The sequence below is a fragment of the Salvelinus alpinus genome, chromosome 39 (assembly GCF_045679555.1).
Source record: "Salvelinus alpinus chromosome 39, SLU_Salpinus.1, whole genome shotgun sequence".
Classification (NCBI taxonomy): domain Eukaryota; kingdom Metazoa; phylum Chordata; class Actinopteri; order Salmoniformes; family Salmonidae; genus Salvelinus; species Salvelinus alpinus.
Window position 1 is genome coordinate 9,440,811 of NC_092124.1, and position 16,786 is coordinate 9,457,596.

The 16,786-nt window shown below is 42.6% G+C and overlaps 3 protein-coding genes across 5 annotated transcripts in view; 1 reads left to right on the forward strand and 2 right to left on the reverse strand.

Moving 5' to 3' along the window:
* Window positions 1–91: 91 nt before the first annotated feature.
* On the forward strand, window positions 92–8,211 carry LOC139566643 (DNA repair protein complementing XP-A cells homolog). The gene is made up of 5 exons (XM_071387890.1): window positions 92–549; window positions 3,982–4,087; window positions 4,430–4,595; window positions 4,999–5,116; window positions 5,554–8,211. Exons 1-5 carry the CDS (start codon window positions 267–269, stop codon window positions 5,706–5,708), a joined length of 828 nt encoding a protein of 275 aa, XP_071243991.1. The 5' UTR covers window positions 92–266; the 3' UTR covers window positions 5,709–8,211.
* Window positions 8,212–9,034: 823 nt separating this feature from the next.
* On the reverse strand, window positions 9,035–12,519 carry saraf (store-operated calcium entry-associated regulatory factor). 2 transcript variants are annotated; one of them, XM_071387889.1, is made up of 7 exons: window positions 12,302–12,519; window positions 11,749–11,933; window positions 11,453–11,633; window positions 11,027–11,305; window positions 10,602–10,818; window positions 9,891–9,985; window positions 9,035–9,601 (listed from the first exon to the last, which is right to left on the reverse strand). In XM_071387889.1, the coding sequence occupies exons 1-7, from the start codon at window positions 12,366–12,368 to the stop codon at window positions 9,576–9,578; spliced, it is 1,050 nt and encodes a 349-aa protein (XP_071243990.1). In that variant the 5' UTR covers window positions 12,369–12,519; the 3' UTR covers window positions 9,035–9,575. The 2 variants fall into 2 exon arrangements, with proteins under 2 accessions (XP_071243990.1, XP_071243989.1); XM_071387888.1 differs by having other exon boundaries at window positions 10,602–10,828; window positions 11,025–11,305.
* A 1,301-nt stretch (window positions 12,520–13,820) lies between these two features.
* LOC139566644 (protein WWC2-like) overlaps window positions 13,821–16,786 on the reverse strand; it is a 50,518-nt gene continuing 47,552 nt past the window's right edge. For both annotated transcript variants that reach the window (XM_071387892.1, XM_071387891.1), the window contains exon 24: window positions 13,821–16,687. In XM_071387892.1, coding sequence (XP_071243993.1) covers window positions 16,621–16,687 — 67 coding nt within the window. In that variant the 3' untranslated portion in view covers window positions 13,821–16,620. The remainder of the gene's footprint in view (window positions 16,688–16,786) is intronic.

Consider the following 16,786-nt stretch of genomic DNA (forward strand, 5'->3'; position numbering starts at 1 on the left):
ATAATTTGTTAAACATGTTTTTCTAGAAGTGACAGTTAAGGGTTAAGATGTGGTTTTGTTTTTGTGCAAAAGCACAGGTGGATTGCCACTCTAACAGCTGTGTACGGGCTAAAAAACAAGATCAAAACATCTCTGCCCTCCTTTCAACCCTGCCAGCTGTCTTTCTGGTAAACATCTTCAATGTATTGCAATTTCCAAGACACTGGAGAGTGTAACCTACAGCTATCTAGTGTAACAGCTAGCTAGCGCCAGTCCTGCGTTTTGGGATGGATCTGTTGGAGCACCCCACGCCGATGAATGATCATGCTGCTTCTCCCCCTTCGGAGCCCAAAGCCAAGAACTGCGATCTGTCCCCCGCTATGAGAGCCAAGATCGAACGGAACAGACAGCGGGCTGTGATGCTGAGGCAAGCCTGCCTGGCCAACAGACCATGGGCTGGAGAGGGGGGTGGAACCTCGGCCAAAGTCGCCAAGACAGTCGACTCTGGGGGAGGGTTCTTCATTGAAGAAGAAGAGAAGCAAAGGACCAAGAAAGTGGTGCATCAACCAGGTATGTGGATTTATAATCAATTAAACATTGCCGGGGGCTTCAAGGTATTCATATCTGTTGTATTATGTCATCTCTCTTAACTGTCAAGATGTCAGATGTGTAACAGAGAAAGATGCATTTGGTGGTTCATGTGCGCTCCCTTGTGGATTCATGTCATACCACACGCCAGTTGCTGAGTGGAGTCAGTCTCTTTCAATCATTTCTAACTACCTACTACTGTAAATAATGGCCATTATAAATGATTTACGGCACACGTGACAACCAACCACTATCTGAATGACTAGTGTTTGACGACTATAGCACCTTGGCTAAACTCTCCTCCTAGCACTCTTTCCAAACTGGTTATAAGTTAGATATACTGTGTGTGCGTATATATATATATATACACACATTTACATTTACACATTTACATATATATACACACATTTACATTTAACGCTCTTATCCAGAGCGACTTACAAATTGGACACATTACCATTCAAAAGTTTGGGGTCACTTAGAAATGTCCTTGATTTCCATGAAAACATACATGAAATGAGTTACAAAATGAATAGGAAATATAGTCAGGACGTTGACAAGGTTATAAATAAATTACAATTTTTAATTGAAAAAAATAATTGTGTCCTTCAAACTTTTCTTTCGTCAAAGAATCCTCCTTTAGCAGCAATTACAGCCTTGCAGACCTTTGGCATTCTAGTTGTCAATTTGTTGAGGTAATCTGAAGAAATTTCACCCCATGCTTTCTGAAGCACCTCCCACAAGTTGGATTGGCTTGATGGGCACTTCTTACATACTGTACCACACGGTCAAGCTGCTCCCACAACAGCTCAATAGGGTTGAGATCCAGTGACTGTGCTGGCCACTCCATTATAGACAGCATACCAGCTGACTGCTTCTTCCCTACATAGTTATTGCATAGTTTGGAACTGTGCTTTGGGTCATTGTCCTGTTGTAGGAGGAAACTCCAATAAAGCGCTGTCCACAGGGTATGGCATGGCGTCGTAAAATGGAGTCATAGCCTTCCTTCTTCAAGATCCCTTTTACTCTGTACAAATCTCCCACTTTACCACCACCAATGCACCCCCAGACCATCACATTACCTCCACCATGCTTGACAGATGGCGTCAAGCACTCCTCCATCATCTTGAATTTTTTTCTGCATCTCACAAATGTTCTTCTTTGTGATCCGAACACCTCAAACTTAGATTCATCTGTCCATAACACTTTTTTCCAATCTTCCTCTGTCCAATGTCTGTGTTCTTTTGCCCATCTTAATCTTTCATTTTATTGGTCAGTCTGAGATATGACTTTTTCTTTGCAACTCTGCCTAGAAGGCCAGCATCCCGGAGTCGCCTCTTCACTGTTGACGTTGAGACTGGTGTTTTGCGGGTACTATTTAATGAAGCTGCCAGTTGAGGACTTGCTAGGTGTCCGTTTCTCAACACTCTAATGTACTTGTCTTTTTGTTCAGTTGTGGACCGGGGCCTCCCATTCCTCTTTCTATTCTGGTTAGAGACTGTTTGCTCTGTTCTGTGAAGGGAGTAGTACACAGCGTTGTATGAGATCTTCAGTTTCTTGGCAATTTCTCGCATGGAATAGCCCTCATTTCTCAGATCAAGAATAGACTGATGAGTTTCAGAAGAAAGTACTTTGTTTCTGGACATTTTGAGCCTGTAATCAAACCCACAAATGCTGATGTTCCAGATACACAACTAGTCTAAAGAAGGCCAGTTTTATTGCTTCTTTAATCAGCATACCAGTTTTCAGCTGTGCTAACATAATTGAAAAAGGGTTTTCTACTGATCAATTAGCCTTTTAAAATGATAGGCTACCTGAAACTTTGACCAAAGTTAAACAATTTAAATGCAATGCTAGCAAATACTAATTGAGTGTATGTAAACTTCTGACCCACTGGGAATGTGATGAAAGAAATAAAAGCTGAAATAAATCATTCTCTCTATTATTAATGACATTTCACATTCTTAAAATAAAGTGGTGATCCTAACTGACCTAAGACAGGGAATTCTTACTAGGATTAAATGTCAGGAATTGTGAAAAACTGAGTTTAAATGTATTTGACTAAAATGTATGTAAACTTCCGACTTGAACTGTGTTTATACAGTGGGGCAAAAAAGTATTTAGTCAGCCATCAATTGTGCAAGTTCTCCCACTTAAAAATATGAGAGAGGCCTGTAATTTTCATCATAGGTATACTTCAACTATGACAGACAAAATGAGAAAAAAACATCCAGAAAATCACATTGTAGGATTTTTAATGAATTTATTTGCAAATTATGGTGGAAAATAAGTATTTGGTCAATAACAAAAGTTTATCTCAATACTTTGTTATATACCCTTTGTTGGCAATGACAGAGGTCAAACGTTTTCTGTACGTCTTCACAAGGTTTTCACACACTGTTGCTGGTATTTTGGCCCATTCCTCCATGCAGATCTCCTCTAGAGCAGTGATGTTTTGGGGCTGTTGCTGGGCAACACAGACTTTCAACTCCCTCCAAAGATTTTCTATGGGGTTGAGATCTGGAGACTGGCTAGGCCACTCCAGGACCTTGAAATGCTTCTTACGAAGCCACTCCTTCGTTGCCCGGGCGGTGTGTTTGGGATCATTGTCATGCTGAAAGACCCAGCCACGTTTCATCTTCAATGCCCTTGCTGATGGTAGGCTTTGTTACTTTGGTCCCAGCTCTCTGCAGGTCATTCACTAGGTCCCCCCGTGTGGTTCTGGGATTTTTGCTCACCGTTCTTGTGATCATTTTGACCCCACGGGGTGAGATCTTGCGTGGAGCCCCAGATCGAGGGAGATTATCAGTGGTCTTGTATGTCTTCCATTTCCTAATAATTGCTCCCACAGTTGATTTCTTCAAACCAAGCTGCTTACCTATTGCAGATTCAGTCTTCCCAGCCTGGTGCAGGTCTACAATTTTGTTTCTGGTGTCCTTTGACAGCTCTTTGGTCTTGGCCATAGTAGAGTTTGGAGTGTGACTGTTTGAGGTTGTGGACAGGTGTCTTTTATACTGATAACAAGTTCAAACAGGTGCCATTAATACAGGTAACGAGTGGAGGACAGAGGAGCCTCTTAAAGAAGAAGTTACAGGTCTGTGAGAGCCAGAAATCTTGCTTGTTTGTAGGTGACCAAATACTTATTTTCCACCATAATTTGCAAATAAATTCATAAAAAATCCTACAATGTGATTTTCTGGATTTATTTTCTCATTTTGTCTGTCATAGTTGAAGTATACCTATGATGAAAATTACAGGCCTCTCTCATCTTTTTAAGTGGGAGAACTTGCACAATTGGTGGCTGACTAAATACTTTTTTGCCCCACTGTATATATAAATAAGAGCGTCTGCTAGCCTGCTGTATGTGATGTAGACAGTGCTGAGCTTTACTGCTCTCTCTGACTGTCCTCCTAGCCCCTGTGATAAAGGCAGACTATCTGGTGTGTGATGACTGTGACAAGTCGTTTATGGATTCCTACCTTAGCAACGGCTTCGATCTGGCAGTCTGTGACAACTGCAGGTAAAACCAGTGCTCTTCCTTCTTGTGTCAATGACATCAGAATATGCAAATATACAGATATTGTGTTACTTATAATAGCCTTGTATTTAAGCTTGAAGGATATACGAATAATAGCCTGGTCCAGATTTGTTTGTGCTGTCTTGCCAACTGGTCATTGTCACGCACACCACTATTACCATAGGAGTTGGTAAGACAGCACAAACTGATCTGGGACCAGGCTATAAGAATAGAGGCTGCAAATGAGACAGCACAAACGGATCTGGGACCAGGTTATAAGAATAGAGGCTGCAAATGAGCTAGTATTCTATGTTATCTCTTTCCACTACGAATGTTCCCCACCAGAGACTACGAGGTTAAACACAAGCTGATATCCCGTACGGAGGCTAAGCAGCTCTACCTACTGAAGGACTGTGACCTGGACCAGAGGGAGCCAGTGCTGAGGTTTGTCCCGAGGAAGAACCCACACAACCCTCACTGGGGAGACATCAAACTCTACCTCAGGCTGCAGGTAGGATGAGCTCACAGCCATTATTACTGCTTTTAACTCGCTGCTTTTCCTCATCTTGGCTGTGTCTGATGCCTCTTCCAACGTGCTTAGAGAGGAAGATGAGGAAGCAAGTCTTTGGTGGCTAGTGGTGTTTTCAGACACAGCCCTTGTCTTCACTTGCCACTGTAGTAGTGTTCCCCTACTATTGTTTACAGCCACCCCATAATGTGTTAGTGGGTCATGTTTATTAGGCAACAAACAGAAGAAAGCATACAGAGATAGGGAAGGAATACCTAAACTTGTCTATGAGACATTTTTATTATCGTTTTCCGCTTCTAAGCTTTTTCCGTTGCGTGCCCTAATGAACATGACCCAGGTGTATTTAGGTTAGATGAGTAAGCATGATGTTGTGCTGTGTTCCCAGGTGGAGAAGCGCTCCTTAGAGGTGTGGGGCTCTGAGGAGGCCCTGGAGGAGGCCAAGGAAGCAAGAGAGGAGAACAGGGAGGTGCAGAAGCAGAAGCGCTTCAACAAAAAGGTTAAAGGTCAGTAACACTGTAATTGTTTTATTTATTAAACATGAATTAAATAGTGGAATTGAGACAGACAATAGGCTTTACAGACAACGGAACGACTGTGTTCTGATCCTCACTCGGACACAATGCCACTGAATCGCAAAGTCATCTTTTTCTCTTAAAAAAAACTCTCAGAAAGACGCACCCCCCAGTAGATTGTAGAAATCAGGTGATTCAGTTTTATTTCTTTATTACTGACTTAAAAGAAAAACCTGCACACATCTCACTTGAGATTATTCAGTTGATGTATTTTAAGTCAATAATACTGAAACAAACTATATTAAATAAATACAAATGAACCAAATAATTCCCACACACCTGCAACAAGTAAACCTCAAATGTGCAACTGCTGTTCTTATTTTTCTATTTACAATTGATTGTGTTACGATTGTCGCTGTGGCGGCCAGAGCTGCGTTGTGCGGTGAGGAGAAGCACGTGGACCAAGGGAACCAGTGCTCACCAGCACGAGTACGGCCCTGAGGAACTAGTGGATGAAGAGGAGGATCTCTACAGGAAGGTCTGTAACACCTGTGGACACGAACTGACCTATGAGAAGATGTAGCCTCGTGTCCTTTAAACCTTATCCCGGGGGACCACAGGGGAGTTATTCTTTTGTGGACACCTGTACTTGACTCATGCCTTGAAGCAAGGAGGCCTACCTGAAATCATGTCTCAGCACATGCCATACACAACGCAGACACACATCAATATATCTCTCTTACAACAGGTTGTGCTCAGAAGCTGGTGTTAGCTGTTATACGATAAAATATGAACTGTTAAGCATATTAACTTCCCTTTTCTATAGACCATTTGTAAAATCACGTAATATGTCAAAGGATTTGCATGTCTGAAATGACTTTTGAAATTGTAATGAAAAATGAATATTTTTCCATAATGTGATCACTTTTTTTGCAATAACTTGAACATTTAGTTGGATTACTGTGGATGGGTGAAGCCAGGATTCAATCTGGACCGCAGAGGATCCGCATTGTAGCGGTAAATTAACTTGCCTCATTATTCTGAGGTTGGCGGTTCAATCCCCATTTAATATTTTTCACAATTCTAAATATTTAAAGAGAACATTTAAATGTCAGATACATTTGAGGGTCAGATAAGATCTGTGTTCTGTTAATCTGGGCCCAGTTTTTCAAAAGTTATCTGATCGGATTTCAGCAATCGGATCGGATTAAATGCATAGAAATAGAATGACCCGATTGCTGAAATCCGATCACATAGCTTTTGAAAAACTGGGCCCAGATGAGTCAAAGCTCAACTGCTTAGCCTTCCCTGAGTATTAAGAAACAATGTGATATTGGGAAAATGTGCAGGTGGCTCAGTGCTTAACTGAATTGTCTTAGTACCCTGAGGTTGTGGGTTCTAATCTAGATGTACAGTAGGTGCTTTTGACTGTACTTTACAATGTCAAATACACCAACCTGGTCTCAGAGCATTTCGTATTATTCTGTACGTAAATCCGAGACACTCCATTTATATTGATATGGTGTGTATTAATTTGTTGATGTCCATCTATTTCGTATATGTTAAGCCCCGTGGTTCCAGAACAGTAACCAGCAGTGGTTATGGAGGGAAACCTTTGGGAAAAACTACTTTTTAGAGAGGTTTCCCTCTATAAAATGCTGCTTTTTACAGGAGGGGGAACCTCAGGACTTGACCCCCATTAGTGGTCACGGTCCACCAACCATCAGCGAGTGTCAATGCAACCACACTCACAGGCTCTGCCTGGGATAGAACCTACAACCCCGCGCTTATACTCAGAGTATACTAAGAAAGCCTCCCGAGTGGTCTAAGGCACTGCATTGCAGTGTTAGCTGTGCCACTAGAGATCCTGGTTTGGGTCCAGACTCTGTCGCAGCCAACCACGACCGGGAGACCCATGGGACAGCGCACAATTGGCCCAGCGTCATCCGGGTTATGGGATGGTTTGGCCAGCAGGGATGTTCCTGTCCCATCCTGCACTAGAGACTCCTGTGGCGGGCCAGACGCAATGCACGCGGACACGGTCGCCAGGTGTACGGTGTTTCCTCCGACACATTGGTGCGGCTTGGCTGGGTTGTGTTTCGGAGGACGCACGGCTCTCGACCTTCGCCTCTCCCGAGTCCGTACGGGAGTTGCAGCGATGGGACCAGACTGTAACTACCAATCGGATATCACAAAATTGGGGAGAAGTATACTTCTTAGTATACTAAGGATGGGAGCTGGAAATAGCAGTCTGTTAGTGACCTCTACTGGTCAGGGCCATAGTCCAAGAACACCTGGGGTGTATTCATTACACCGATTATGTTGCAATTTTTTTTTTTGCAACAGAAACCATTTACTCAAACATTTAGCAAATTCAGTTAGTTCCCTTTCCGTATTTGTTACGTTTGGTTCTTAAACATTTTCGCAAGACTTGAATACAACCCAGGTGTGGGAGTTTGAACAGACAACAGGCCCTAAGACAACCGACATGGGTGGAACTAGCTGGAGAAGACTACCCAGAACAGAGTGCTCTGTGGGAGAATCGTCATTGCTAGTGTTAGGATTTATGTTTATGCACTATAGCCTGCTACCATATTGTATGAAGATGAATATTGTTTTGTTACACACACAAACAATACAGATGTATGTGTGTAAAGACTGACCAACATTGAGTGAAAGGCCATAAAAACTGTGGTCAATCTGGAGAGGGGAGGGGTGCATATCTCTAAGCCAACCAGGGAGGGTAGAGCACTGGACAATACCATATTAGGAACTGTTTGAGTGTAGAATCGACGGGAAGACACAAGACGGATCTAATCTACGCAACGACCAGATGCGGACATCTGAGAGAAGGGGACAGGCTGAGCAAAGTTTAAACCGCGCTCAGCCTCTACTGTGATAGGCCAACAGACGCGTTGGAGATACGTCATCACGGTATAAGAACAGCTGTTTACGTACTTCCTGCCAGTTCCCTGTCCTACCCTGCGCGGAGATACAGTGAACCCGTATATACGAAAATTGCATTTGCCATTTATTGTTTGCGTTAATTAAACATAATTAAAGAAAGTTAGCAGACCTTGCTTTTATTTATCCTGATACCGGATTTATTACACGCAGCGCTCACACTAGCCTATGCAAGAACTAGATAATATCAGATCCTTTAGCCGACACCCGCATAGAGGTTGTTTTTGGCGGTGTCGGAACTGTGTTAGACGTCATATACACAAGCGGCTCACGGCATTATACATATTGCTATTGGCTGCATGGCAGTTTCGCGGGGTTCCTGTCCCCTATTTTGACAGCTAATTGCCCACCTTGTGCGTGTGTATGTGGGGGGGCGGGGGCATGTGTGAACACGAATGTGTAATGTCATCTACATCTCGATTAGGCTGATAAATTGAGCAAAATAATGCAGAGTTTTAAGTGTCATTATTTCTATGTAGTCTACACTTTCTCGTTCTGAACTTTTAAAGCGAGTGGGACAGGTGTGGCTTTGTGACAATGACTACACGAGCAGCTGCTCACCCATTCGACAGCTCCAACGCAGTTACACCTCCGACATATTGCGTAAATAAGTAATACGATCTGCTATGCAGGTTATCCCTGAATTGATTGACTCGAGCCCATAGTTGTCAACCAGCTTCAGTTCGAGGTTGGATACATGGCTTCTCTAGCCTAGTCGTATGGGCCAGACTGCTCTCCCTAAGACACTGGGCAGAATCAAATGCAAAACACAACCAAACTCTGGACAGGTCAACTAGACAAAAAGGCCACACTTCTGAACTTTACCACATCTCACATTTAGCTTTCATCTAAATTTTGCAGAGGGATATTATTGTCCTAAACTCGTCATGAATAAGAGAACATGATCAAATACAATCCTCAAAATAATTTATACAGTAAACAATGTGTTTTGTTTGTTTTTAATACAGGAAAGAAAAGCCTTATAATACGACCAGCTGAGAAATTCAGCAGAGGTTGTCCTACAATTGAAACAGTAACATGTGACTGTACTAGTATCACACTGCCATTGAAGAACACATTCACAGCAATCTGATAAATAAACCAGAAAAACATTTATACATAATTCCTTCTGAAGGAATTTTAGAAATTACCTTATCAAAAAAGCATCAAGGAAATATGTGTTAAATTCAAAACGCAAGTTAAAACCATTGAAACATTTGCAGTTTAAGGACACGGGTGACCATACAGGTAAGATGGATCAACTGTTAGTCGATTATACATTCCTATCCCGCAGACACTGAACATTTAAGAGTTCTTGAGTCATTAATCTTTTACATATCAATCATTATAATATTGACAATTCCACATCAACCCTACTAAATTAAGTACAGACCGCCTATGTTTGTCCCAGATCCCTGAGGACATAATTTGGCTTTCTTCTGGCATCATGGAAAGCTGCCAATGGCTTCCTGCCCATCTTCAACATCTATCTTCTCTTGGTCCCTCCAAAGCCTGACAAAAAGGAAACAGAAAGCCACCCTAAGAAAAACTCACGTAGAGGCAGGATGTGGGACAGAGTAACTGTGTGGAACTGAGAATAACTTAATGAAGGAGTCATACAAACACGTTATACTGTATCCACACAAATATTTACATTTTAGACGTCTATGATTTTACAGTAATACACAATTTAGCAAGATGACTTGACTGATTTGACTAAATTGGACAATTTATAAACACACACACCAGTAAGTACATAGATGCTCTGGCTACATTAGTTATAGTAGTTGGGCAGCAGTACCTGAAGCAGCACGTGTTCCGGTGCTAGGGGCTGGGGTCGGTGGTGTTCTGGGTGCAGAGTAGTTTGAGTGGGTGTTTGTGTACGGCGTCTGGCTTCTACAATAAACAAAGACATGAAAAAACACAACCAACAACTTTAGCTGTAAATCGGAGTAAACATGTAAAAAATAAAATAAAATAAAAAAGTCTAGTGATCGTCATGTTGGGCTCCCGAGTGGCTCAGCGGTCTAAGGCACTGCATCTCAGTGCAAGGGGCGTCACTGCAGTCCCTGGTTCGAATCCAGGCTGCATCACATCCGGCTGTGATTGGGAGTCCCATAGGGCGGCGCACAATTGGCCCAGCGTCGACCGGGTTTGGCCGGGGTAGGCCGCCAATGTAAATAAGAATTTGTTCTTAACTGACTTGCCTAGTTAAATAAAAAATAAAAAATGTCCTACCCTTTCTATAAGCCCACACTACCTGCCCATCCCTGTATGACCGATCCTTCCCCAAGATGGGTCAAAGACACAGTATCATGCCAAACCAAAAGATATACACACACCAATGTTTCCCAACTCCAGTCCTCGAGTTCCCCCAACAGCACACATTTTTGTAGCCCCAGACAAGCTCAACTTGTCAACTAATCATCAAGCCCTCAATGAGTTGTCTGTCCAGGGCTACAACATAACATATGCTGTTGGGAGTTGAGAAATACTGGATTACAACACTGACCTTTGGCTCCCAAACAGATAACCGAGGACTCCTCCAGTCCCCATCCCAGTCCAGAATCCATTCCCAGTTCCTCCAGCAGCACGGGCCCCTGCAAAGTGCTGCTGCTGTTGCTGTCCGCTGTAGCCACTGCGGAACCCGTACCCCGGGTTGGCACCGTAGCCAGCAGAACCAGCATATCCTCCGGCAGAACCGGGGAACCCGGAAGCACCTGGGTAACCTGAAGAGGAACATAGGATAGAGAAAGATACCATTTATGATCTGTGACAGCCTGGTCCCAGATCAGTTTGTGCCATCTTGCCAACTCCTATGGTCATGCCAATTGGCAATACAGCACAAACTGATCAAGTACCAGGCTACATACCTGAACCATAAATATAAGCAAGGGTGTGTAAGCAGACGGCATAGGTGTATAAACTTTAGTCTACCTGTGAAGTCTGGCTTGAATCCAGGAGGTGGTGGCCCATGGGGATTGTGGGTATTGGAGCCGTTATCAGGGAACTGCCCGTCTTGTCCTAGATTTGTCGGTCCACTCAGGAAAAGCTTGTACACACCATAGGCCAGAAACAAGAGCAGAGCGACTACCACTAACCCACTGGAATTTCCTTCCCCTGTAGAACTCTGTTGTCGGTTGTTGCTATGGTGATGCTGGTTGTTGTTGTCTGAGGAACCCTTGAAGAAGCTGGAAGCAAAGTCACTGAAGCCACCTGAGAAATCATGGTTTTGTTCAATGGTATCAAACAGACGAAAATGTACAGAAACAGGGAGGGAACTTATCCAGTAAGACAATCGTTATTGTTTTCCGTCCCATAACGTTGTGAAACATTTCACAACGCTGTGTACTAATGACCCACCTGTTGAGCCGTGTGAGCCCCCCTTGTGCCTCCTCTTGCCTTCCTCAGTCAGCTCCAGTGAGTACTCCAGTCCACACGAGCCCTTCAGTATGTAGGAGTCATCTGGATGGTTGAACCCCTCACAGCTGACCTCTATCTGACCAAATTTGTAGGCGTTGTCCATGTCTGTTTTGCACTCCCACTGAAAGTGAAACAAGGACCTGTGTCATCTTGCCAACGGTCATTGTGCTAGATCTGGGAGCAGGCTAAATGTAGCGCTACACCCTTTTCCTCTATCTGCAAGCGTTAGGTCTTACCTGCGCGTCGACTCCGTCCCAGCCTTTGTTTTTGCATTGAACCACATCAGGAATGAAGGATCCACAGCCGGCTGAGCCTCCAACACACTGCAGCTGAGGTACAGCGCTACTGCGTCTGGCAGTGGTGTACTTGCCCTTGTACAGGGTGAGTACCTGCACGTCTCGGAGCAAAACACTACCTGGAGCTGTATAGAGAGGAATAATTATTCTCCATTCCAGGCATTATAAGGGTGAGCAAATAGGCTGATGAAAAACGTATGGCAAATTGGCAATCTTCAACAACTTAGTTATGTGTAGAATATGCTCATAATATAATGTTGCCTGAGCCTCCCTTGTATGCATTCTTGATCTTTATGGCGCAAAAGCAAAAGGCCCGCAGCTATTCTTTAACATTAAAGCTAATATCCACCTGCTTAGCTAGCCATTTCTGAAATTGATACAACGACCAAGAACCATAGATATTTTAGATATACATTTGTAGCCTAAACGTTTTGCAAGAAAGAGAACTAGATTCTAGAAAGTTAATAGATATTATGCGGAAATAAACACTGGCCTTCATTCCAACTTCTGATGTGAGCTACAGAGAGGAAAAGCAAAACGATTTGAAGCAATCCCTTCATCTTTGGTATTCTTCCACCAAATCCTTCAGACGTCGTGGTGTGTAGTCAGGTATAAATGCTAATTTGAACAATATCCTGGGCAGGAAAAATAGATAAGTTTACTCGACTGATGAAACCACAACTTCCGTGTGTAACGTCATCTGTTTTGAGCAGGAATGAGCCAATCACGAGCAAGCACGACAGTGCTGTTACGTTCATCGCTCCGTGGCGCCCTCTAGCGTACATATCTAGGTGGCTAATGATAGAAGAGAGGATTATAGTCATGTGATGTACTTTTAAACCAGGCTAATGGAGATGGTGTTTATCCAGATTACTTTCCCTTTTGTCTATATAGTCTTGCTCTATGGGTTCTTCAAAGTTGGATGTGATATAAGCCCAATGTTCATATGATTGTAATTAATACCAATACTGTACTTGATAAATGTGAAATCAAAAATACTCTGACATGGTTGTTTGTTTCAGTTAACTCTCTCTCTCTCATATATATATATATATAGAGAGAGATAACTGAAACAAACAACCTTGTCAGAGTATTTTAATTAATACTCTGTAATCCAATTAACACATTACTGAGTACCACACTCCATATTTTCGAGCTAGTGGTGGCTGCATCATGTTATGGGTATGCTTGTAATCGTTAAGCACTGGGAAGTTTTTCAGAATAAACAAATTAACAGAATTGAGCTAAGCACAGGCAAAATAGAAGAAAAACTGGTTCAGTGTGCTTTCCACCAGACACTGGGAGATGTGTTTTCGGTGATACTTTAGTGCCCTGTTAGAAACAGGCTGCATGTTTTGGAATATTTTTATTCTGTACAGCAGTGGAGGCTGCTGAGGGGAGGGAGGATGGCTCACAATAATGGCTGGAATGGCATCAATGGAATGGTATCAAACACATCAGATATTTTGTTTCCATGTGGTTGATACCGCTCCATTCGAGCCATTATTATGAGCCATTCTACCCGCTGTACAGGCTTCCTTCTTTTCACTATGTCAATTAGGTTAGTATTGTGGAGTAACTACAATGTTGTTGATCCATACTCAGTTTTCTCCTATCACATCCTGTTTTAACTGTTTTAACTGTTTTAAAATCACCATTGGCCTCATGGTGAAATCCTTGAGCGGTTTCCTTCCTCTCCGGCAACCAAGTTAGGAAAGACGCCTGTTTCTTTGTAGTGACTGGGTGTATTGAAACACCATCCAAAGAGTAATTAATAACTTCACCATGCTCAAAGGGATATTCAGTGTCTGCTTTTTGTTGCTGTAACCATCTACCAATAGGTGTCCTTCTTTGCGAGGCATTGGAAAACCTCCCAGGTCTGTGTGGTTGAATCGGTGTTTGAAAATCCCTGCTCGACTGATGGACCTTACAGATGATTGTATGTGTGGGGTACAGAGATGAGGTAGTCATTCAGAAATCATGTTAAATACTATTATTGCAAACAAAGTGAGTCCATGCAACTTGTGATTTATTAAGCACATACTCCTGAACTTATTTAGACTTGCCATAACAAAAGGCATTGAATACTTATTGACTCAAGACATTTCAGCTTTTCATTTTTAATTAATTTGTAAAAAATAAATCGAAAAACATAATTCCACTTTGATATTATGGGGTATTGTGTGTAGGCCAGTGACACAAAATCTCAATTTAACCCATTTTAAATTCAGGCTGTAACACAACAAAATGTGGAAAAAGTCAAGGGGTGTGAATACTTTCTGAAGGCACTGTAGGTCAGTTGTATAAAACATATTTGATATCAGTGTGTGTCTCTAAACTAGCTGATCATCAGCGGGGAAACAGTGAGTTAACATTTGAACCATACGTACGTTGCTAATTAAAAAGGTCCGGAGGGGGCATGTCTGTACAGAACCAAAACATAAATAATACAAACACAAAAAATAAATACACAGGAAAAATAAAGTCCAAACTTTTCCGCCTACCCACAATTCAAATCCATGTTTATCTTCCTGGTTGATATTGTGAGGCAACATTGTATTGGTAAACTAAACGGATGTGAACACATTTGGTTGGAAGTGCCATATATATCTTGAGTCCAGGGGTAGCTATACAAACTAAGTACGATACCACAGACACTGTTTATGCTCACAGTTCAATCAGATGTTGGCTCCTATTCAAGCGTTTCAGAGTAAGTGTGCTGATCTAGAATCAGAGTCCCCCTTCTTATTCATTATGAATTAAAAGTCCAAACTGATCCTAGATCACCACTCCTACTCCGAGAAGCGCTTTGAATACCAGCCTTGTTGTTCCTTAGCTATAAGCTGTTAAAAAGGCAACGTAAAAACAATACTGTTTGTTCTCTGGTTTACAGACACACAAACAAAACATTAGATACAAAATAAAGAGAAGAAACCACAAAGGTCAATCGTTGTCCTATTATTCAGAAAAATTGAGCAGGAGACTCCTTGGAGAAATAATAAATAACTGGAGTACAACAACACATTATTATACATAGAAACTGATATATACTGAATATTATAGCTTTCATGTCTTTGATAAAACCAAAAAAGTCTTGATTTGACTTTGTCTGAGTCTGAAATGCCACACTGTTTTCTATCTAGCCCACTGCGTTTGACCAGGGCCCATAGGGCTCTGTGCGTTTGACCAGGGCCCATAGGGCTCTGTGCGTTTGACCAGGGCCCATAGGGCTCTGTGCGTTTGACCAGGGCCCATAGGGCTCTGTGCTTTTGACCAGGGCCCATAGGGCTCTGTGCGTTTGACCAGGGCCCATAGGGCTCTGTGCGTTTGACCAGGGCCCATAGGGCTCTGTGCTTTTGACCAGGGCCTATAGGGCTCTGTGCTTTTGACCAGGGCCCATAGGGCTCTGTGCTTTTGACCAGGGCCCATAGGGCTCTGTGCTTTTGACCAGGGCCCATAGGGCTCTGTGCTTTTGACCAGGGCCCATAGGGCTCTGTGCTTTTGACCAGGGCCCATAGGGCTCTGTGCTTTTGACCAGGGCCTATAGGGCTCTGTGCTTTTGACCAGGGCCTATGGGACTCTGTGCTTTTGACCAAGGCCCATAGGACTCTGGTCAAAAGTAGTGGACTACATAGAGAATAGAGTGCTATTTCGGACCCTTAAAACACTGGAAGGCTGGAAATTACATGATTTGGGTCCAGTATGTTTCCTGCATTGTCTTTGCTCTAATCCAGAGAACCTATCTGTAACAAAAGGCATTAACACAGAGGTTTTATGTTCATCCTTTGAATAAATACTTCAACAGTTGGGAAACAGGTGGGAAAGGAAAACCAATCTTACAAATGAAGTTGCAGAGTGAACTACAAAATAGCCTGGTCCCAGATCAGTTTGTGCAAAAACATATCCTGGACCAGGCTAATAACTGACAAAACATTTAACTTTAAAATTGAGACGAGAGCCCAGCGAACGCAGTAATAATTAGCGTTGCGGCATGTAGGTGTGAAAAAGCATGAAGCCACAGAACAGTATCAGTGCAGTATCGCAGAGATAGATAGAAGTGGAAAAGCGGTTACATTACATTCACAAGGCGTATGTTTGTTTTTGTTCTGGTATGAGAGAGAAAAAAAGAGCAGAGCACCAGCTTTGGACAGAAGACATTATATATGATATACTGTAGTAGGTCGCCTTCTCTCTCTCACATACGCACACTTAGCTAACACTGATGCCCAATACCAAATCAACCCCTAGCTCCTACCCACTATACACCTCTGGAGATCAGAGGATTGGATACATGGAAGAAACACAGTGAACATGCCATCTAGACTAGCAGAAGGCAGTGTCGTTATTACCATATAACTTACACCTATCCAATCCTGTTAGATCTCCATAAGTGCGTAGGGGATTGGGGTTGATTTGGGTCTGGGAGTGAGACTCACTCAATCTACCCCGCACCCTGCCCTGTGGTGCAGTTCCACCACAGGACACCAGAGGGCGACAAACACACAAACTCTCTCCTCCCCCACACACACACACCACTCTCCAACACACCTTATAAAACTGTACAGAAAAATCACGAGCAGAATACAAGTACCAAAACAACTCTATTTTGGGTTTTCTCCTGATACAAGAAAGCCATTATTTAGTTTCTTTTTTTTTTTTTTTTTTACAAGATATTATTCAATTACAACTTATTATACAAATGCATAAACTGTGGTGTACAAACTATTCGATTGTTTTCATTCAAAGTAACTACACTATTAAAATACTCTGCTATAAAAAGTTTGAAAAATACTTCATTGTGTCACTATGTAATCATACATCATCAGCCGGTAGGGATGGTATATTGATCTTCGCTCGTGTGAAGTAGGCCATCTTCTCCCTGCAAAGAGAGAAGAAATGCCTATCAATCAAGCAAATGTATTTATTAAACCCTTTTTACACCAGCAGTTGTTCACAAAGTGCTTTTACAGTAACCTGC